The sequence below is a fragment of the Aquarana catesbeiana genome, linkage group LG03, assembly GCF_042186555.1.
Source record: "Aquarana catesbeiana isolate 2022-GZ linkage group LG03, ASM4218655v1, whole genome shotgun sequence".
NCBI classification, from domain to species: domain Eukaryota; kingdom Metazoa; phylum Chordata; class Amphibia; order Anura; family Ranidae; genus Aquarana; species Aquarana catesbeiana.
The window spans coordinates 557,840,297-557,864,448 of record NC_133326.1 but is presented as its reverse complement, the minus strand read 5'-3'; the positions used below and the strand labels follow the sequence as shown (position 1 = coordinate 557,864,448).

Sequence of the window (24,152 nt, the reverse complement as noted above, 5' to 3'; positions counted from 1 at the left end):
TCAGGGTCCCCAGAGCCCCCCTTACATCAGGGTCCCCAGAGAGGCCCAGGGCTCAGGAGTTGGCTACATAAACAATGCAGGGCTCAGCTGTGCCCATCTGTGCTGCCTCACCAGTGTCCAGCAATGCAGCCTCACCAGGGCCGAGCAATGCACCCCCTGCACCCCACCACACACACTGTGTAAGTAGAACTCTTACCTTACACAGGTTTACAGCAAGCAGAGCATCTGAGATCGGCATCACAGGGCTGGATGGGGGCAGGAACTACAGAAGTTAACTTTTCACATTAACAGGCTGGTGATTGGTTGCTAGGATTGTCCAGCAACCAATCACCTGCTGTTTAATGAAAAAGTTAACTCCTGCGGTTCCCACCCCCATCCAGCCCTGTGATACTGGGCGCTCGCCACTGTCCAATGAAGGGGACAGCAGCGAAAATTTCCACGGGCCAGGTGCCTGCATTTAGCTGTGGCGGGCCGGGTGCCAACCCCTGCCCTAGAGACTCAGGGGTATGGGCCCCAGATTCGGGGCTATAGCCACCCCCTAGCAACGCCTCTGCCTGCGCCTACATTTCCGCACCATGTGTTAACTCCTGAATGGCTGCAATAAAGTTCTCCCACACTGGCTAAGCACGTGGCTGTAGGCAAAACTTCCTCCGAAGCGGTGCCATTGAAGCTGCTTCCTATGGTGACACACCTCCTGGCTTGCTCCTGAGCTGGACTGTGTGTGCGTCCATTGACACACACAGAGCAGCAGGGCCCCACCCCTTGCTCCCTCCTCACAGGATTTGACTATCAGCAGCAGGAGCCAATGGCTTTACTCATTGTTTGATGTTTTCATCATCCTCATCAGAGAGCGACAACAGATACTAAAAATTGCAGCTCGGCATGTGGATCTTTGTTTCTTGCCTGTTTCTCCGAACATGAGGTCCCTTTAAAGCCAGAACTTCCTTGTGCCGATTCCCAGAATACAGGTCACATGACCACTTCCTGGAAGAATTGACATAAACTCTAATTAATTACATTGTATTGCACACTGCGCAAACCGGACTGGTAACTTTGGGTGGCTGAAGAAGACTCTTCTTATAATTAAGCTGAACTTCTGACAGATACATAACTACATACATAGTAATAAACATTGGGGGGAAAAAAAAAAACAAGGTGTGTGTTTTAAATACAAATAACAGAAATACCTAAATATGTTTTACTGTATTTTCAAGCTGTTGAAATTGCCTGTACAGCAGTACTCAGACTGGGAGAGGGAAGGGGACAGGAGGAGAGAGCAGACAGAGGATCAGCTTGTCAGTCTGTTGCTGCTTTCTCAATGTCCCATCAAACTGCAGCAGAGAAAAGACATGCCACCAGAAAGGACTGTTCTATAGCAGAGCAGTGTAAATCCCGGTACTGTGTGGGCAGAGATACAAATCATTTTGCTTGTATAACAAATTGAATTTATGTATTTTATTTGTATATTTAGATGTTTGGTGTGAGCGGGGGGCTGTGCTCTGTCTGTGGCCCCTGGCTGGGATCGAGGCTCTGTCTGTGGCCCCTGGCTGGGATCGGGGCCCCGTCTGTGGCCCCTGGCTGGGATCGGTGCCCCGTCTGTGGCCCCTGGCTGGGATCGGTGCCCCGTCTGTGGCCCCTGGCTGGGATCGGTGCCCCGTCTGTGGCCCCTGGCTGGGATCGGTGCCCCGTCTGTGGCCCCTGGCTGGGATCGGGGCCCCGTCTGAGGCCCCTGGCTGGGATCGGGGCTCTGGCTGCGCTATTTATTCTCTTTGAGTTGCCTGTCTGCACGCCGCTTTCTGCTTGCAGAGTGGGCGTTTCCTTTCACGGGAAGCATTGCGGTTGTCTTGGAAACATATGGTCCCACCCCCTGTCACTCTCGCGGGAAGGATCCCAGCAATAATCTGGCCGCTGGACGGGTGTGGGCGGGGTATAAGGAAGGGGCGGGACCGTGCGGCAGTGCGGGCTGCTCAATGCCGGGTGGCCGGGATCAAGATGACAGCAGCCGGGGGGGACGGAGACGAGCTGCCGGGTGAGTGTATGTCCAGCCTGTCATCGCTGACAGCGGAGATCGCACCGTGTGTGTGCTGCTTACTAGCGCTCCGTCTGTATGCCGCCCCATATATCATCCTACACATCACTCCGTATAGACTTTATCATGTCCCCTATAGATTACGGCATACACCCGTACATTGTTCCCGATCATCCCCCATGGAGTACTGTGACATCTATACATTCTATATGTTACACGACTATATAATTCCTCCGATCACCCCCCTTCTCCCATATAGACTACTTCCAACTGTCCCCCTATATGGATTTCTCTATCATCCTATACATTGTATGTTCTATCATCTCCCATAGAATTCTGTGTCATCCTTTACATCACTCCATACTATACTTCCCACTACCCCCCCCCCCCCCTATATATAATTCGGTGTTCTGTAGTGTCATTCTACCTTACCTGGAGTACTCATCCTATACATTGTATGTTCTATCATCTCAAATAGAGTACTGTGTCATCCTTTACATTACTCTGTTATATATATATATATATATATATATATATATATATATATATATATATATATATATATATATATATATGAGCTCTGTGCGATCTATACACTGTCCTGAATAATTCTTCCTCTACTACACATTTCTCTGTATAATACTTCCCTTTATCCTATGTGATCCTCTACATTACTACTATACTAGAAAAATACGTATTGATCTCACCTGTACAATGTTGTATGATACTGAACATTACTCTATAATAATACTCGCCATGATCCTATGGATTCTCCGGGATCTTTAGATTGTTCCATATGATACTCTATTAATACTTCCTATTATCCCCTCTAGTGAGCGCTTTGATCCCATACAACATACGCTCCCTATTACCACCTTTACAGTTCTATAATACCACATACAATGCTCTGTATACTGACAATATATTACCCCCTCATCCACTATAGAGTACTGACGACTCGTATACATTGTTCTATGTAATATCTCCTTTAATCACTTATAGTGTTGTGTGATCCTATACACTGTTCTTTATAATACTTCCTGTTATCACCTATAGACTACTGTGATTCCATGCTTTACTACATATATTACTTCCTTATCATCACATGAAGCATACTATAGCATCCTATTATGTATAAGTTGGTGCAGTGCTCTAAACAAGAGTAAAAAAAAGTACAACAGCTTATTTTACCTCATTCTGCCCCATAGACACAGAGGCTTTATTTCATTTTATATAGCATCATATACTTTACTCTGTATATAGATAATACCTTCCCATCATCCTTTATAGATTTCTGTATAATCGTATACGTTGCTTTCTGTAATATTTCCAGTTTTTACCTGTGGAGTATTTCATGATCCTTTGCATTTCTTTTTATAATACCTCCTATTATCACCTCTAAAGTACTCCTATAGTCCACTGCATTTCTATCTATTTTAACAACTACTACCACCAGCAGAGTCCTTAAGGATATACATTACTGTGTCTGAAATTCCTATAATCACCTGCACTGTGCTCTAAAATCCTATACACTACTCCTTCTGATAGCATTATCATCTGCAAAGTACTAATAGGATCGTACACATTACCTGTTCAATACTATAGGATTCTATACATTATACCTTGTGATATGATCACCTGTACAGTACTATAGGGTGCTTACAATACTCTGATAATATTATCACCTGTACAGTACAATAGGATCCTATACATTACACTGTCTGATAATATCTCCTGTACAGTACTATAGGATCCTATACATTACACTGTCTGATAATATCTCCTGTACAGTACTATAGGATCCTATACATTACGCTGATAAAATGATCACCTGTACAGTACAATAGAACTCTATACTGTACGTTACTTCATTTGATAATATCATTTGTGCAATACTATAGGATCCTATACATTATACCTTCCAATAATATCATTTGTACAGTAGTATAGGAACCTATACATTACTTTATAGAATATTTACCCTTCTATTCTGTGCAGTACTTTGTAATCCTGTACCATATTCTGTATAACAATTCCTGTTATCTTGTAATTTGTAAATCTATATATTGCGATGAGTAACAACTAAAATCACTATATATATATATATATATATATATATATATATATATATATATATATATATATATATATCTCCACAACTGGTTTAGGGGGACTCCACGGGTCTTGCAGAAGAGAAAAAGATGGACTGAGCTTCATTGAAAAGTTGACAATAAAAACACCTGCAGTTTTTGATCTTCCTCCTCTGCATTTACTTCAAGAATAGAGTGTTGTGGCTACCCTTGGAACATATATAACGTAATGCACCACGTGCCGTAGACTAGTTTTTGGATATGGAGGAGTGGGATTATAACGGTGCTGTCAACAACTGAATCAACATATATTAAAATTGTAATTATTTTTCTTAATACAATTAACATATGGCAAACAACATACAGACTATGTCAACATTTGTTAAGAACAATAACTGAGCATATCTAGTACAGTGGGTTGCTGGCGGCCCAGAGGGAAAGAGAAGAGTGGTCACAAATGAGTGTTAATTCCCAACATGTTTCGCCAGTGATAGCTTCCTCAGGGGATAAATATGAGACCACCAAACTAGTAATCCAGCTCTAACAAAAGGTAAAAAATAACATGAGCAAGATGACATACACATTTAAACAGTATTATCACGTCCTCCAGTAGATGCACAGCACATACCTCAACACGTCCGGAACCCCAGATAGAGAGACTCACTCATTTGTGACCACTCTATGCTCAGTTATTGTTCAGGCATCATCCAGGGTCACTATCTACTTCTGGACGGAGCTGCCAGCATGATGTTAAGGGGGTTGTAAACCCTTGTGTTTTTTCACCTAAATGCATCCTATGTATTAAGGATGAAAAAACGTCTGCCAGTGACCAGCCCCCCAGCCCCCTTGTTTTACTCACCTGAGCCCGTTGGTTCCCTCGGTGGAGACTTGCTGTACCTCTCTGCCCGGGGTTCTCGGCTCTTGATTGGATAGATTGATAGCAGAAAATTTTTGGAACCTGGACAGAGTGTGGTTGGGTATATTTCCTGTGTGACAGTTTTACTTTTTAAAATTTGGGGAAATATGAGGGGGAGGCGCTGGATTCAGAGATAGTTTTGCTTTTTAGTGTGAGGATAAGTCCATACTGAAGAATGCAATGACTAGGCAGCTCTAACATGAAGGGATCTCAAAGGCATTTGGGTGCGACTATAGGAATGCACAGTTAAGAAAACAAGAGCGCCATATCTCATTTATAGATGTCCAAAAGTATTTGTTTATAGAAGTCCAAAGATAACAAGCCAACGCGTTTCAGGGGCTACAACACAGACAAACATTGGAGGAAGGGATTAAAGTGGACCTGACCTTGAAAATGTGATATGTGACAGGCAATATCTAGAAATGTAAATTGTGCTTATTTATTTATTATAGCACCTTTACATACATTATATTGCCAAAAGTATTGGGACGCTTGCCTTTACTTGAACTTTAATGGCACCCCAGTCTTAGTCCGTAGGGTTCAATGTTGAGTTGCCCTGTCTTTTGCAGCTATAACAGCTTCAACTCTTCTGGGAAGGCTGTCCACAAGGTTTAGGAGTGTGTCTATTGGAATGTTTGACTATTCTCCCAGAAGCGCATTTGTGAGGTCAGGCAAGAAGGCCTGGCTCACAGTCCCCACTCTAATTCATCACAAAGGTGTTCTATCAGGTTGAGGTCAGAACTCTGTACAGGCCAGTTAAGTCCCTTCACCCCAAACTCTCTCATCTTTATAGACCTTGCTTTGTGCAGTGGCGCGCAGTCATGTTGGAACAGGAAGGGGACATCCTCAAACTGTTCTCACAAAGCTGCGAGCATAACATTGTCCAAAATGTGTTGGTATGCTGACGCCTTAAGAGTTCCCTTCACTGGAACTAAGGGGCCAAGCCCAACCCCTGAGAAACAACCCCACACCATAATCCCCCCTCCACCAAATGATTTGGACCAGTGCACAAAGCAAGGTTCATAAAGACATGGATGAACAAGTTTGGGGCAAAGGGACTTGACTGGCCTGCAGAGAGTCCTGACCTCAACCTGATAGAACACCTTTGGGATGAATTAGAGTGGGGACTGTGAGCCAGGCCTTCTCGCCTGACCTCACAAATGCGCTTCTGGCAGAATGGTCAAACATTCCAATAGACACACTCCTAAACCTTGTGGACAGCCTTCCCAGAAGATAGATAGATAGAACACCTTTGGGATGAATTAGAGCGGAGACTGCGAGCCAGGCCGTCTCGTCCAACATTGGTGCCTGACCTCACAAATGCGCTTCTGGAAGAATGGTCAAACAGCCCTAGTATCCTAAGCATCCAGAGGAAACCCACACAGGTCCAGGGAGAACATGCTAACTCCATGCAGTGGGGTTTGAACTGACGATCCTAGTTCTACTAGGTAGGTACTAGGTAGAAGTGCTAAACACTTAGCCACTGTGCTGCCAAGGACTCTGAAAAAACTTGTGCCTTGAGCCTCATAGCTGTATATCTGTTTTTTGAGATCATATAAGCACTGTTACTTCATACTGCTAGTCTTGTGGAGTAAAATTTCACTTCTCTGCTGCTCACTGTTCTTGCTGCAGTGGAAGCTGTACCTGAGGGCCTGCAGTGCAAGGATCACCATGCTCCTACCTATTCATTCTGTAGATCTTCTACTACTTCTTAAATATTACTCCTGCAGTTATCAGATCATCATTCATTAGGGGGGCAGCTCTACACAAAAAAGCCTTGCATCTAAAAATATGGCCAAAGAAAAAGTAAAGGACAAGATATGGTAAGTTTATTAAGATTGGCCGCAGAGAGCCTACAGGCAATACTGAGATCATTCCTTTGCCCTCTGCTTGGGATTTTGGGCACTGCTTCCACAGTTCAGTTCCTATTTAAAGCTTTCAACTTCCAAGCTCAATCACCCTCTATTTACTCCATACGAGCCTCTTGCTCTTTTCAAACAAGCACTTTGAGCCTCGATGAAGGGGAGCATTGCAGCTCTTGAAACGTATTGGCTTGGTATCTTTTAGTGTTTCATGACAGAATCAGTACTTTTGGACTCCCAAACCCAGCTTTTTTTTTTTTTCTTGTACTCTTCAGCTTTTGAAGGCCAACTACACCCAATTACACCATGACCCTTTTATTGCTTCTGGCACCCCAATGGCGAAATGTTCTTATTGTCAGTGATAACATTGATGGTGTTGTGTTACCATAGATGGATAAGAAGGATATTCATCTAGGAGAGAGGGTGACACCTTTATTATGAGAGGGGGCAGAGAGAAACTATTGGGAAATCTCATCATCTGCACCTTCAAGAGATACTAATTGTGCCATCCAGCGGTCACCCAAAACATCAGCTGTTTTTTTATAACTGGCATTTATACTTATTTTAAAACTGGTTTGTACGTGATGGCTCTGCATACGAGACAAAGGATAATGAGTTCACCATGTTTTCCGCTTTATGAGAAAATTTTGGCTTGTTGGTTGAACTTGTAAAAGACTCGTTAGCTGGTGGCGTCCTTCGCTGTCTACGATGTGATTTTTGTTCCCGCCACACAAATGAGGGTAATCAGTTTCAGCTCGCTGGTGTTACCGTTGGGTTTAATTTTTGTCTAGAATATGCGTTGTTCTCCTGGAAGTTATGCGGAGAACCTCAGTGTGCGTTGTGAAACGGTTAATTTATTTCACGTCATGTGTGCCAACTGCTTCTATTAGGCAGGAATGCCCAGCGGGGAGCGTGCGTGGCTGTCCTCACTTCGCTCCAGATTGTTCCTTCAGTTGTCTCTTGAAACAAACATCAGTTTCACACTTTTCTCCTGAAAGGTGATGATTGGCCAAGTGTCCCTGACAAATTGTCAGATTTAACATCTGGCAACTCTTAAAGAACTCCGTCTAATTGAAAAGTGAGAAATCAAAAAAGCTCTTGGAATCCCTAAAACCTACTTTTCCATTCTTCCTTGCAGTGGCAAAGGGTTTAAAGTGGACCTATCATTAGATATAATTGTCAAGTGCAGTGTAACACTTCCAGGCATGTATTATCTCTCACCTTGCCTTCATCAACTTTTCTTTCCAGGAGAATGGCACCATCTTTGTTAAGGCATCACCCAGGGTCACTTACTCAGATGCTGGCTCAGAGATGACATACGGTCATCTAAATCCTGATGCCTATGCAGTTATTGGCTGTGTTCACAAATGTATGACACAGACGAGCTCCTTCTGCAGCTCACTTAATGTGATATTGAAGGTAAAAATTTCTGTAAAAAAAAAAAAAAAAAATATATAAAAAACTTGTCATACTAACTTGTTCTGTGCAGTGGTTTTGCACAGAGCATCCCCGGTTCTCCTCTTCTCAGGTCCCTTGCCGACGCTCTTGGCCCCTCCCTCTAGTCGAGTACCCCCAGAGCAAGCAGCTTGCAATGGGGCAGCTAAGCAGGCAGGCTCCCGAGCCTTCATAGAATGCAGGAAGGTAAAAAACCTTCTGCCTGTAGAACTACTTTAGCGGGTCCATTAGCGGTAAAGCGCCGCTAGTTTTAGCTGGGCTTTTCATGTGCTTTTAACCCCTGCTAGCGGCCGAAGAAGGGGTTAATAGTGCCTGTGTTGCGTCGCTTCCGAAACGCTTTTCAGGCGCTTTGGAAGCGCTGCTTATTCATTTCAATGGGCAGGGGCGGTGTACACAGCGCTCCTACACCGCCCCAAGGATGCTGCTTACAGGGCTTTTTTTCCTGTCCCACAAGCGCACCGCCCCTTAAGTGTTTCGCCCCAGTGTGAAAGCTTTCAGGCTTTCACACTGGGGAGGCATGAGAGGCAGTTTTTAGGCGCTTTACATGTGCTAATTCTAGCGCTAAAACGCCTGAAAACTGCTTCAGTGTGAAAGTAACCTACAAGTTGTAGATCAGATGGGTGCTGGGACCTCTCCAATTGTCACATATACGTGGACATGGCTCACTTTAGAGCCCCATTCACTCCTGCCAATATGACAGTTAGAGGTTGTAAACCTCAAAAAAAAAACAAAACAAAACAAAAAAAAACAAACCCAGACAAGGGCATAATGAGCTAGTATGCATTGCATACTAGCTCATTATGAAATACTTGCCTCAGAATGAAGCCCTGAATCATCATCGGCACTCCAAGTACTCGGCCGACATCTTCCACTGGAGTTACTTCGGGGTTGGCGGCTCTGGCGCTGTGCTTGGCCTGAGCTGCAATGACATCACTCCCATGCATGCGCGTGGGATCCGCCACTCACGTCACGAGTCCTGAAGAAACGGCACCAGCGAGCCATTTCCTCAGTGCGCATGCACCAATGATGTCGGCAGCAGCGCATATACTGAATATCTCCTTAACTGTGCAAGTTTAGGAGATATTCACGGTACCTACAGGTAAGCCTTGTTATAGACTTACCTGTAGGTAAAAGTGGTGTAACAGGGTTTACAACCACTTTAACGATTACATACAGGAGACCCAGCAGGGGTTCCTGGCATCTCGTTGTGGGCAGCAGTCCTGTTTAAAAGGAATGGAAGGCTGACAGCTCCTGCAGCTAATTGTCTGCTAGCATGTAGTTTATCAAGGAGCGATTACCTGCAAATGATCGGCCCTGGATGCAGACTGTCTACCTTCAGGGCTAGTCATTGCTTTCAATGGGGCTGCTGGCCGCATCCGATTGCTGGGAACCCCTGCTGTGTCTGTTGCACATAATCACTAAGACCCCCTTTCACACTGAAGCACCGCTAAAACAGCGCCAGATATTTTTGCAATGCTTAAGCTGCGTTTTAGTGGAGCTTTTGCAGTGTTTTCCAGGCGATATTGGCCTCCTTTTTTTTTTTTTTTTCAAGGTCAAGTGACCTTAAAAAAAAAAAAAGGAAAGAAGACGCGTTTTGCGGCGCTTTCAAAGTGCTTTTGCTGCCCATTCATTTCAGTGGGCAGGGGCGTTTTTGGAGCATTATTTATAGCGCTCCATAAACTGCCCCAAAGATGCTGCTTGCAGGACTTTTCTTAACGTCCCGAAAGCGCACCTCCCCAGTGTGAAAGCACACATTGAAGTGAATGGGAGGCAGTTTTCAGGCGCTGTTTCTAGCGTTAAAATGCCTGCAAACTGCCTCCGTGTGAAAGGGGCCTTATGGTTCCATTTGCATGGGTGAATGGGGCCTTCTCTAGCTGTCCATTGAAAAACAGTGAATATGTTTTTTACTTGGTAGTCAGTAGTTGACTAGGGGGCCCAGAAATGAGTAGTGCACATGGGCCCTTTATTAATTTTGTCCTCCACTGTTGTTAGCTGAAGCCCCCAAAGCCCTCATATTATGACCATAATTCCCTCTGGTTGACCTGATTCTGAGCAACAAGACTTGCCCTACATATAGAAACAAACAAATGGAAAAACAACCCAAGTGTCTATATTCTTGTGTCTGAGTGAGGCCCACTTAGTGGTAGGTGATAACCTGAAAACCTGAACCTCATCGGAATCCGCCTACTGTCCAGTCTAGGATCTTTGGATTTGGGTCACACAGCCTCCTCAGAGTGCTTCTTTGGTTTTAGTAGAGCATGAATTGCTTCCAGAGCTGGGCGGATTATCTGCGCCTGGAACAGGGAATAGAGAAGACTTTGCTAGTTCTGCAGGAATAATAAGCAGATGGGTCATGGCTGCCAATGAGCAACAAGATGATTCATGTTACTCTGTGAGATACAATGTATTTCATCACACTCTGAACATGTCTATAATAGCCCGATGCATCTTTGTAGTTTAAAATGTATCTAAACCCAATAACTACAATAGCATATTTGCTTTAAAATGGTAATGTCATTTTATATGTGTTACAAATCTGTAGATTTCATTAAAATAATCCCTGGCGATCCTGCCATGAAGGTCCCTGATCAGTCACTTCCTGTTTATAGGATGACAACACTGTGGCCCTGTCTCCAGATTGTGCTCCTGCATTGCCGCCCTGTTACACAGGCTTCCAATGGGGACTACTAGTGGCTGGCTGCTTCTACACATGCAGGCACGGTCCACTGTTGTCACCATCAGAAAACCTGCCCTGTGAAATGCTATTCAGCCATTGCTGGAATGCATATAGATTGGAAATGGCTGGAAATAGGCTGCAGGTGATGAGCAGCACTGAGCTTCATCAATGGATGAAGAAAAAATAAATAGCAATGGTTTATGTTGCACAGTGCTTTGACAAACTAATTGTTATTCGTCTAATTGCATGGTCTCTTAAAGTGTTACTAAACCCAGGACCCTGCAGTCACTATATCTCCCACAGTACACAGCACATAGAAATGCAATAGTTTTAGTAAATATAAACTGCTAACTACCCTTTTTTCATTATCCGTATATAGCAGTTGAGTGACTTGTATCAGTGTCCGGCCGAGCACTGGTTAAAACTTGTCGTAGGCGTTTTCATTCTCCCCTGATTGTCCTACTGCATGACCCCTGACCCCCTGTCTGGACACTGCTGATTGGCCCTGTGTTGATCACATGTACCCCCCCCCCCCCCCAAAAAAAAAAAACTCTCTAGCAATGCACACCAAACTGAGCATGTGCAGCTTTCCCCAAAGGCTCTGTTGTATTACGAGATAGATTGGGGATTGTGGAAGAAGGGGAGGATCAGAGAAGATAGGCTCAAACAGCCATTTTACACAATCCACAGTGAGTATAACAAGCATGCTTTACTGCATATACAGACTGATTTTACTGTTGTGGGTTTAGTAACACTTTAATGCTGAACATGTTTAAAGCTCAAGTTTAATCTGATTATACATTGTCTACTTTGGTCCCCCCCCCCCCCCATCAAAATGCTAATGACATTTAAAAAAAAACCTTTCTGTTTTTATTACAGACAGACTAGCGATGTAATCACGGGTTCCTTGTGCTTCTCTATGCAAAGCAGACAGATCATGGGTGGTGGGAGGGGCCAGCAGGGCGCTATACATAACTTCATGAAAACATCACAGCACCTGGGCTTGCACTCTTCTCAAGAGCCCTCAGCCAGGATTTAAGCAGTGGGCTGGTTTGGGGGAGGATTTATGCAAATATCAATATGTTTTGTTGGGTGGATGTCGGTCTGACAGAGTGGGTGTTCCTAGGCAATGCTGTGTTTACATGCAGACCACCCTAGGTAGAGCCACAAGTCATGCTGTGCCTCCATGATTGACAGAACTGAAATCCAATAAATGAAGGAGGTGGGCCAGGCACAGTTGGTCAAAATTGAAAGAATAGGAGATAATGGGTGTTTAGCGACAGCCCTTGGTATGTCAAATATCACCAAACACTACGTGCTAAAAATTTCATATCTTTATTACAAAGCATTAAAAAACATTTTACATCGGGTGGGTGATACAATCCCACCGTACATAAAACCAGAAAGATGGCAGCAGTCAGATAAGTTCAGGAACTTCCTACGCGTTTCGCGGTTGCAGCTGCTTCTTCATGGCCTCAACATCTCATCAACTGACTCAATACCTAGTGTTAAAGTGATTGTAAAGCCTTGTTTTCTTTTTTTTCTATAAAAACAAAAAACAAACATGTTATACTTACCTCCTCTGTTGCAATGGATTTGCACAGAGCAGCCCCGATCCTCCTCTTCTCGGGTCCCTCTTCAGTGCTCCTGGCCCCTCCCACCTGTTGCGTGCCCCCACAGCTAGCAGCTTGCTATGGGGGTACTTAAGCCAAGCTGCAGCTTTGTGTGTCCATTCGGCCCCGCCCCCTCTCTCTCCTGTTTGGCTAACTGACTTTGACACCAGTGGGGGCGAATGGCGCCCCTGCTGTGTCTCAGGCAATCAGAAAGGGAGAGTCCCAGAAGGTCGTGGACAGAGATGGTGCTCCGGTAAGTATTAGGGGGGCTGATGCACACAGAAGGCTTTTTATCTTAATGTATAGAATGCATTAAGATAAAAACCCTTCTGACTTTACAACCACTTTAACCCCTTAGCGCTGACTGTATGCAAATTTGCGTTCTCGGCTTGAAGGGGTCCCCCTCCCGCCGCCTTCCGCTGCTCTTCCCGGGCCTCCCGTCCCACCGGGAGACCCGATTCACGATCCTGAGACTGGAACAAAGCTGGAAACGGCTTCGTTCGAGTCTCCTATGTAAAAACATGGAAGCGACATCACAACGTCACTCGTTTACTCGACTGCCAATGGCGCCGATTTGAAAAAAAAATGACAGTATTCGGAATCACCAGTTTTGGCGATCTGAATACTTTTAAGTGCAAAGGAGGGATTCGGGGGTATTTTAGACCCCCGATCCCTCCATAAAGAGTACCTGCCACCACCTATTACTCTCACAAGCGATGTTTACATTCCTTGTGACAGCAATAAAAGTGAATTTTTCTTTTAAATGTAAATGTAAAAATAAATAAAATAAATAAGAAAAAAAAATGTTTAAAGCGTGCTCACGCAGCAAAAAAAAAAATGCACACGTAAGTCACACCTGCATATGTAAACGGTGTTCAAATCACACATGTGAGGTATCGCCGCGATCGTCAGAGTAAGAGCAATAATTCTAGCAAAACACCTCCTCTGTAACTCTAACCTGGTAACTGATTTTTTTTAAAGCATCGCCTATGGAGATTTTTGGGTTCCATAGTTTGTCGCCATTCCACCAGTGTGCGCAATTTCAAAGCGTGACATTTTAGGTATCTATTTACTCAGCGTAACATCATCTTTCACATTATACAAAAAATTGGGCTACCTTTACTGTTTCGTTTTAAAAACGAAACAGTATTTTTTTCCCCTAAAATTGCGTTTAAAAGACCGCTGCGCAAATACCGTGTGACATAAAATATTGCAACAAACGTAATTTTATTCTCTAGGGTCTCTGCTAAAAAATATATATAATGTTTGGGGGTTCTAAGTAATTTTCTAGCAAAAAATATGAATTTTAACTTGTAAGCAACAAATGTCACTCAGAAATAAGCTTATGCCGCGTACACACGACTGGACTTTCCATCAGAATGGACTCTGACGGTCTTTCCAACGGAGTTCGGCTGAAACGGATTTGCCTACACACGATCACACCAAAGTCCAATCGTTTAGAACACGATGACGTACAACGGGACTAGAAAGAGGTAGTTCAGTAGCCAGTAGCCAATAGCTGCCCTTGCGTCGTTTTTGGTCCATCAGAATAGCATACAGAGGAGCGGTTTTCCTGATAGGAACTGATTCAGTCGGAAAGATTTGAAACATGTTCTCTTTCTAGGTCTGTCAGAATTTTAGAAAGAAAAAGTCCGATGTAGCTCACACACAATCGGAATGTCCGACGGAATGATTCCGTCGGACCTTTTCTGCCAGACAGTCCGGTCGTGTGTATGCGGCATAAGGCATGAAAGGGTTAACCATCAAATCTATATATAGTGAGTACAAACACATTAAATACATACAAATTTATGAATAGCCACCCCCTATCCCATGGACACGAGGGGAAGAGCTATAAAGGGACAGGGACAGTTACACTGGGAAAGAAAAGGTTAGATGATGCCAGACGTCCTCCAGTCAGGAAATGAGGGGGGCTGTATTGCACATTGTGAGAAGCTCACAGTGTGCAGTGAAATCGGAGTAAGCAATTTCAGCACAGCAGAGAAGTCTGTACAACTGTCCAAGACTGGAGTTAAGCTTTAAATGGAACGTGTAGTGTGAAGGGGCATAAAGTTCTTTTTGATGTGATTTTTTTTTTCAAGCATGCTGCTCCATATTTTTATTATTGCATTCCATGTAAAAATTTGTAGATTCTCCCTCTGGTAGGAGACTACTCTAGGACCATCAATGAGATAAAATCTCCATCCACTTGGATCCAAGGCAGAATTCACACAGCTCCCCCTCCGCTCACAAGGTTGTTGTGCAATGTATCACTGCAGTACACCTGTTTCTGTATGTATTCACAGTGTGTTAATGTGATACATCGGTGTGAACAGGTCCTAAAATTTAACAGGGACCCCCTCCTCCTCCTGTGTCCGTGTGTCAGGGATGACAGGAGACTCTTGGCATGTTATGGAAACAAACACGTAGTGTCGTCTTCACCACCTGCAATCACTAGGCCTCGTCTGTCGGGAGAAGTAGGTCAGGGTGGGTCCGCTATAAGCCTGTATTGTGTGTTTATCGATCTCCGCTCTGCTTTACAATTAACCCGTCCGCTCACTCCTCTCACTGCACCACCAGATGAAGATCCAACTTATTTCACACACACAAAAAAAAGAAATAAATAAATATAGAAATGTTTAAGAAAAAAAAAATTTAGTTTTTGAAATTCACACATTAGACAATTTTTGTAGATTTAAGAAATGGATCAGAAATTTTCCTTCAAGTGATTGTAAAGGGATTTTTATTTTTAAATAACAAACATGTTTTTACCAGCGGACCCCAAGCTTTTTGGCACCAGGGCCTGGTTTTGTGGCAGACAATTTTTCCAGAGACCAGGAGCACTTGGCTCCACACTGAAGCCCCAGCTGACAGCTCAGCGTTGGATCGGGTCAGATTGGCTTAAAAAAAAGGTATGTATACTGATTTCTTCTTTAGAGGGCTAGATAGGTTAGTGTTAAAACACAGGAATATTGTGTACATATGCTCATGTGCGCTCTGCCAGCTCAAAAAGAGAGAGATGGGCAGTTAATATGCTCTCTATAGTGGGGAGTCCATGCGTGAGAGTTCAAATGCAGCACGAGGTATGTTGATGTTCACAGATAGGCTGACTCTGGATGGCTGCCGGCTCATAACAAGCTAGAAGGGGCTCTGTAGACAGCAAAACACAAAAAAGAGCAGCGCCATCTAAGTGCAGCATAATTGAAACATTTTAACATAGGACAGACAATTTTACACTCACAAGATCATAGAGATCACAGCGCTGGCACTCCCTCACCATCCAGAAGTGACGTGTCCAGCTGCCCCTGAGCCGATTCTGAGAACTAGGAAGCGCTGGGAGCCACCAGCACAGCCGGGAACATCAGCTACCTCTCCATCTGCGAGCTGACCGCCTTCCTCCAGGAGTGGATGAGCCTCTTATACCCCCCACATGTGCTGTGATCTCTACAATCTTGTGAGTGTGTAATTGTCTGTCCTATATTAGGATGTTTCAATTATGCTGCACTTAGATGGCGCTGCTCTTTTTTGTGTTTTTATAGGTTAGTGTTAGTTTGTGGATGTCTGTAGATGCAGGGATTTTAGTGTTAGGGTGGACTTCTACATTAATGCCTTTGCAGAAAACTTGCATTGATCAGGGTGCCTGGTGTGAATGAGCCCCAATAGTCCATGGCAGTTGAATGAACACTCCTACACATCATGGTTTCTCCTTGGATCGGATGAAAATGTGAGCGCCCTAATGGAGCATTTACAACAAGACCCTTCCGGCCACAATGCCTGTTCTGTTTGCCCTGAGCACAGGAAAGTAGGCGCGGTTACTACTCGAGGTTTCGCAGATTCTTCATCGCTTTATGTGGATTTGGCTCCGTGAAAGCTTTAATTTTTGCCTGACACACTTTAGAGATGTTTTCCTCTTCAGTACTTCCTTCTCTGACATTATCATCTGCCCAAAATCTTCTATAAAACAATGATGGCAATAAAGTGTACCGGTCAACTGCGGCAGCCATTATAGACTGAACGTGCTTGTATTAGAAGGCACCCCCAGTTTGGCATGGTGTGTGGTGTCTGCTGGCTTTCAGGGAGAGTTGGTTTAGGGTTACAGGAAAAATTTGTTAGGGTTATAGGGACGGTTAGGGTTACAGGGAGGGTTGGTGTTAGGGTTACAGGGAGGGTTGGTGTTAGGGTTATAGGGACGGTTAGGGTTACAGGGAGGGTTAGTGTTAGGGTTATAGGGACGGTTAGGGTTACAGGGAGGGTTAGTGTTAGGGTCACAAGGAGGCTTAGTGTTAGGGTTATAGGGACGGTTAGGGTTACAGGAAGGGTTAGTGTTAGGGTCACAAGGAGGGTTAGTGTTAGGGTTATAGGGACGGTTAGGGTTACAGGAAGGGTTAGTGTTAGGGTCACAAGGAGGGTTAGTGTTAGGGTCACAAGGAGGGTTAGTGTTAGGGTTATAGGGACGGTTAGGGTTACAGGGAGGGTTAGTGTTAGGGTCACAAGGAGGGTTAGTGTTAGGGTTATAGGGACGGTTAGGGTCACAGGGAGGGTTAAGCTGTCCATAGATGGATTGAATTTCCTACAAAAATTCTTAGAAAAAGTCTCAAACTGGCCATACAAGGATTGAAATCCAGCCGGTTCAGCAGAGACCTGCCACATTCGATCCATATATGGGCAGGTTGGTTGTACACAAGTCAATCTATAGATGGAAAATGTTTTCTTGATTAGCGCTATCGGCTATAACCAGTGTTGCTGATCAGTGTATTCTTACGGTAGGGAAGTCTCCCGCTGCCAGAATAGAGTTGCTCAATGGAGAGGATTCCCCCATCCACCTTGAGTGTGTGAACAGGAGAATTGAGTCATGACTCCATGTTTGGCCAGCCGTAGGAAAATTCGTACGAACATTCCCTGAACATTCAACTGTCGTTCAAAAGATTTTGTTTGCTTCGAACAAAAACCACATACACCGTTGGAAATTTTTTCTCATACCAATTCATTTCTATCAAAGGGGCATGATTGAAAAAGGTCTTCCGATCGGCTCCAGATCAGTACACTCAGCCAATGGCTGAGGGCTTTTACCAGAGTGTTCGGGGGGGTATCCCAGTGTCAGAACACAATAGAGGAGTAGGGGAGATTGCTGTACTAATGTCGTATAGTCAGTACAGCAGCTCCTCCTGAGCTGTCAGTTTTTTTTCGTTCAGCCCTGCTGGGTTGAACAAAACAACAACCACTGTGTCCTAGGCTTAAGTGTAAGGGTTAATGGAAGGGTTCATTTTCCAGGGAGGATTAATGTTAAAGTCACAAGAAAGTTTAGTATAAGGGGAAGTTGGGGGGGTGGTTAGGCAGTTTTCATTTAGCCCTGCGCCAAAAACTCCCATCGCTGATCTCCGAGCTTTAATTAATAGTGCAATTTTTTTCACTTTGTGTCACAAATAAAAATTACAGAATTGTGCACTCCGGAGCTCAGTTTTAAACCTTTTAGGCTGGGTTCACATATGAGCACGCAGTGGCTCACAGCAGGAGTCCGGTGCGTCCTTGTTCACCGTTTCAGGGTCGATTTCAGCCCAAATTTTTGGCTGAATTTGGACCTGAAATGGACCAAAAGACGCACAGGGCTCCTATGCAAATCGCATGAAGCCGCTGCGGAGATATGTGAACCGACTTTTGAAGATAATCCAGAATGATGGCTGGCCTAACGGCATAGCGTCACTCTCGGTCTGTGTCCAGATCTTAAAGAGTGCAATTTACTATCAATGCACCATAGTGGGGGTTATTTACTAAAACTGCGTGGTGCAAAATCTGGTGAAGCTCTGCATAGAAACCAATCCCCTTCCAGGGTTTATTGTCAAAGCTTAACTGAACAAGCTAAAGGTACAGTGTCTTGAAAAAGTATTAATAATCCTTGAAATTTTCCACATTTACAACCAAAAACGTAAATGTATTCTATTGTTTTTTTTTTTTTTTTGTGAGAGACCAACACAAAGTGGCACATAATTGGGAAGTGTAAAGAAAATGATAAATGTTTTTCAAAATTTTTAAAATAAATATGTGAAAAGTGTGGGGTGCATTTGTATTCAGCCCCCCTGAGTCAATACTTTGTTGAACCACCTTTCACTACAATTACAGCTGCAAGTCTTTTTGGGGATGTCTCTACCAGCTTTGCACTTCGAGAGTGACATTTTTGCCCATTCTTCTTTGCAAAATAGCTCAAGCTTTATCAGATTGGATGGAGAGCGTCTGTGAACAACAATTTTTAAGTCTTGCCACAGATTCTTAATTGGATTTAGGTCTGGACTTTGACTGGGCCATTCTAACACATGAATATTCTTTGATCTAAACCATTCCACTGTAGCTCTGGCTGTATGTTTAGGGTCGTTGTCCTGCTGGAAGGTGAACCTCCGCCCCAGTCTTTTGCAGACTCTAACAGGTTTTCTTCTAAGATTGCCCTGTATTTGGCTCCATACATCTTCCCATCAACTCTGATCAGCTTCCCTGTCCCTGCAGAAGAAAAGCATCCCCACAGCATGATTCTGCCACCACCATGTTTCACGGTGGGGATGGTGTGTTCAGGGTGATGTGCAGTAGCGCCGTCAATTTACACAGAGCTTTACATATACATTGTACATTCACATCGGTCCCTACCCTCAAGGAGCTTACAATCTAAGGTCCCTAACACATGTTCATATACTAGGGCCAATTTAGACAGAAGCCAATTAAAGTACCAGCATGTCTTTGGAGTGTGGGAGTAAAACCAGAGTACCCGGAGGAAACCCACGCAGGCACACGGAGAACATGCAAACTCCAGGCAGGTAGTGTTGTGGTTGTGGTCGAACCAGCGACCGTTTTTACTGCTAGAACTCCTGTTTGATCTGGTGAATATATCATTAAAAGTGTTTTGTCATATACAGTATGTTCATGTTGATCCTCCCAGAAATGTTGTGAGCTCCTAAGACCCTGTGCTCCCAGCCTGTACTATTGGTTAGTTCCCCTCGCTTTCTGTAGACTACTGGACACCCCCCTCTCCCCGTGTTGTGGAGAGGAGGTGTTCTGTAGTCCTAACACACTTCTTGTTGCAGGGAGACGCATCCCTTCCATAGATACATCACAGGCTTTCCAATCAGGTCCGCCTGTCCGTTTTCAGGTGGACCTGATCGAAGGCTCCATTCAGCCCTATAGAGCGACGGATGTCAGCGGTGAGATGTCCGCTGACACCCGCTGCTATCCGATCCTGTCCGCAAAATCCAGACAAAATGAGACCCTATTTTCCATCCGTCTGGAGGATCGAATCGGATGAAAACTGACAGGCTTCATCCGATCTCCCCATACAGTGAAGCGGGGCTCTGACAGGTCCGTCTCAGCACAGTGAGCGGAGACGGACCTGTCATCCACCTGCTCAGCAGGGATCAGCGGTTCGATCCCCCGCTGAGCATAGCGAGGTCCGTCGGGCAGACCGCTCGTGTGAAAGAGCCCTAAAACCTTCCCTTGTGTTACCAGCAGGACCGACTGGTGTAATGAATAAGAAAACCAATGACACGTACACACGATCCGAAAATCGTACAAAAAAATACCACTTTCGAAGCGATTGTACGATAATCTGATCGGTAGTACACAGCTTTCGATAGCAGATCTTGACAGTTCATCCGATTTTAGCCGATGGTGCAAGCACAAAAATTTTCCTTGTACGATACCAGATCGTACCATTGTCATTAAATCAGTACAGTTGCCGTCTGAAAATGCAATACGAATACACTACAACACATTACATCACTTTCAAATTGTTATTCTGTCGTGCGAGAATTTTCGATCTGAGATTAACATGCAAAAACCCCCCCCCAAAAAAACAATAATTCGTCCGATAATCTCATTGTGTGTACGGGCGGTAAGGCAGCCACCACATCCAGGGACTAATAGGCTGCAATATATTAAAACTTTGTATTATACACCTAGTCAAACCACTGAGTGTCGCTTTCTGATTGATGCTCTTCATTCTTTTTGCGCTTCCTTGTTGACTAAGTCTGTAGGGTTGTAGGTGTATTTTACGGCTCTCTGTAGGTGTGATGGCTTCCATTAGTCACAATAAATTAATAGCACAGCCATCTCATCATGTTGATGCACGTAGTCATTAACCTCATGCTAATTCCTCTGTTATTATTACCTTATTTTAGGTGAGAGATGGGATTGCAGCACAGCCTCTGAGACATACATGTGTCATCCGAGAAACAAAAATTCGGCCTTTAACCCGTTCATGTCCTGGTATGCGCCGTACATTGTATGTACACAACTGCTTACTGTTTGCACACTGGCTGAAAGTCCTTTATGATAAAACCCACATTTCCATCATTCTATTTCATATGTAGAATTGTAGTTTCTCCCTCTTGTGGCATCAAGCAGTGCAGTCAGCAGTTCTGCTTAGACCCCTTTCACACTGAGGTGTTTTTCAGGCGCTTTTGGGCTTAAAATAGCACCTGTAAAGCGCCTGAAAAACAGCTCCCCTGCAGCCCCAGTGTGAGAGCCCGAGTGCTTTCACACTGGGGCGCTGCGCTGGCAGGACGTTAAAAAATGTCCTGCAAGCAGAATCTTTGGGGTGGTGAAGGAGCAGTGCTGAAATGAATGGGCACTGCTGCCAAAGCGCCTGCAAAGCGCTTTGGCGGCGGCGCTACACAGGCACATTTAACCCTTTATTCGCCAGCTAGCGGGGGTTAAAAGCACCCCGCTAGCGGCCGAATAGTGCAGCTACAATGATGGTAAAGCGTCGCTAAAACGCCCGCCTACCCCAGTGTGTAAGCAGTCTTAATGTAGATGTGGATTTTTTATTGCTTAACCGCTTGGCGACCAGCCGCTGTCATACTGCGGCAGGTTGGCTCATTCCCGCAAATCGCAGTAGCTGTATGTCGGTCCCTTTAACAGCTATAGCAGCCTGCACGGCGGAGGAGCTCTGGACGTGCCGTTTGCGAACATACCCAAACTCATCCTTAATTAGGAACAGCAATCTCTCTGTACTCCCAGTCAGTCCCCTGCCCCCACAGTTAGAAACACCTCCCAGGGAACACATTTAACCCCTTGATCGCCCCCTAGTGTTAACCCCTTCCCTGCCAGTGTCATTTATACAGTAATAATTTTTATAGCACTGATCGCTGTATGCATGTCACTGGTCCCCAAAAAGCGTCAAAATTGTCCGATCTGTCCGCCGCAATGTCGCAGTCCCACTATATATTGGCCTAAACTGATGAAGAAATTTCGTTTTTTGTTTTATAAATTTTTTTTTTGGATATTTATTATAGCAAAAAGTAAAAAATGTTTTTTTTTTTTTTTCAAAATTGTCGGCCCTTTTTTTGTATACAGCGCAAAAAATAAAAACCGCAGAGGTGATCAAATACCACCACAATGTCGCATGACCATGCAATTGTCAGTTAAAATGATGCAGTGCCGTATTGCAAAAAATGACCTTGTCATTAAAGTGGTTGTATACTCCGCTTGGACATTTTTACCTACAGGTAAAGCTATATATTAAGGCTTACCTGTAGGTAAAATGAATATCTCCTAAACCTACATGGTTTACTTTAGGAGATATTTATCCTGCATACAGCCGCTGACGTCAGCGGCACATTTGCAGCGAAGGTCTGGGGTATTGTGCATGCGAGAGTGACGTAATCGCTGCTCTACGTACTAGTGTCTTCTGGGTCGTTCTTTGCTTCTGCAGATCAAACCCAGGATAAAGCTAGCCATGGATGAATCAAAAATTGTGGCTAGTTTCAGCAGGGACCAGCCAAATTTAAATCCATCTGTGGCCATTTCCACTAATGATCGTCTTCTCTCGAATGGTGAATGTTGGAATAAGTATGTTCAATCAGTGCATGTAACCAAACGGCTGCATCACTGATCAGTGTATTCAGGCTGTGGAGGAGTCCCGCTGTCAGAATACAATAGCACAATGGGAAGAATTCCTCGATCCACCACACTTGGGTTTATGGGGGAATCTGTTCATCACCTATCAGTAAACATTTACCCCAAGCCTTCTATTGATCCAGAACTGAAGAAGGCCATCTGGGGGGCTCCAAGAGGGGGTAAGGCACCAGTCAATGCAATAGCAAGTAAGTATAACTTTTGTTTTTACTTTAACAAAAAAAACCCAAATATCACTATAAGATGGCAGCTTCCTTGTCTGTAAAAGATAGGAGGGTTTAGTTCCACTTTAAGGGAAGAGTTAATTGGTAGCTCTCAGATAATGTTTTGAGGGACATGACAGCTGCTAGAGCTGACTTTGGTAGGTGCAGGTTTCAGGGCCGATATCCCTACCATACTTTTGTCACCTAGTAAACCACTGCCCCAAAACCGTCTGAAGTCCTATGTGCCCTGGAACCTGCTCCTTTAGAAACAAGTCAGCATTGGCAGCTTGTGGTATTACTTCAATCCTTGGTTCCTTTTTAAAGCTGAATTCCAGGAATTCAGACACTTTGTAAAACATGCAGGCACGCCATGAGTTATGGCCAAGGAGGTGCATGACATCTCTTGAACTTATCTTTATTATTTATATCTGACAGGTTTATGGCTCTGCCTGAGCATACAGCAACAGAGGAGAGAGGCACACAAAGCAGGGGAGAGCCACACAAAGCAGCTATGCTTGCCCCTCTCCTCTGCTGTCCAATCAGAGAAGCCTTTGTAATTGGTGAATGAGTTCACATAATACAAAGGCTTCTGTGATTAGGCTGGAGGAGGTTTGGAGCAGGCAAGCAGCTGAACTGATTCTAATGTTGAAAATACTTAGACCTGAAGCATCAGAGTCGGGCTCCCGGAAATCCAGCGCTAGCAGTCTTCAAGGAGTGCAATAAAACTGTCACATGTAAATAATAAAGGTAGGTCCAGGAGATGTCATGCAGTTCCTTGGATTAATGCATAGTATGCCATCATCTTTTATAAAGGAGCTGAATTCCTGGAATTCAGCTTTACATTCCGCTCATTTAGGGTTATGGTGTGTCTGGTCCCGATGCCTTTGTTGTGGCGTCCGTTGTGCAGGACTATAACTTGCTCAGCCCAACCACAGCTATAAATTTCTTTGGATCCACCTCTTTTAATCCCTGTTCCAGTTTTTTTAAATGGACATGGTTTGGAAAGCTGTCTGTCTGTCAGTGTATTTGTAAGCATTGTTATCAGTATTTAGGTTAGTGGGCCTTATGGGGAGGGAGAGCCCATTAATCTGCGGTGGAGGATTTTGTATTTGGACTTGTTTTTTTTTTTTTATGTAACAGAATATTCCTATTTTCTTCCTGGCCTATAATTGAGTAATTTCATTGCTTCATGCTCCGTCCCCCCGGGCTGTCTGTATATGCGTCACCGCCATCAATGTCACTTCACCGCATGTGGATTTTCCAGATTGTCCTGCTGTATAATTAGCGGCGGATTAGAGGATTGTGAAATAATAAGGCTATTATTAGCCAAGACAGGGAGTCAAGTCGGTAAAATTCAAATGTTCAGGTCGGACAGGGGAGGCTGGGAGTGTTATCAGTTGAATTTCTGCTTCA

At 44.3% G+C, this 24,152-nt stretch overlaps 1 protein-coding gene across 2 annotated transcripts in view; it reads left to right on the top strand.

The window, feature by feature from the left end:
* Window positions 1-1,891: 1,891 nt before the first annotated feature.
* BMAL2 (basic helix-loop-helix ARNT like 2) overlaps window positions 1,892-24,152 on the top strand; it is a 94,545-nt gene continuing 72,284 nt past the window's right edge. For both annotated transcript variants that reach the window (XM_073621736.1, XM_073621737.1), the window contains exon 1: window positions 1,892-2,029. In XM_073621736.1, the coding sequence (XP_073477837.1) occupies window positions 1,993-2,029 (37 nt within the window). In that variant the 5' untranslated portion in view covers window positions 1,892-1,992. The remainder of the gene's footprint in view (window positions 2,030-24,152) is intronic.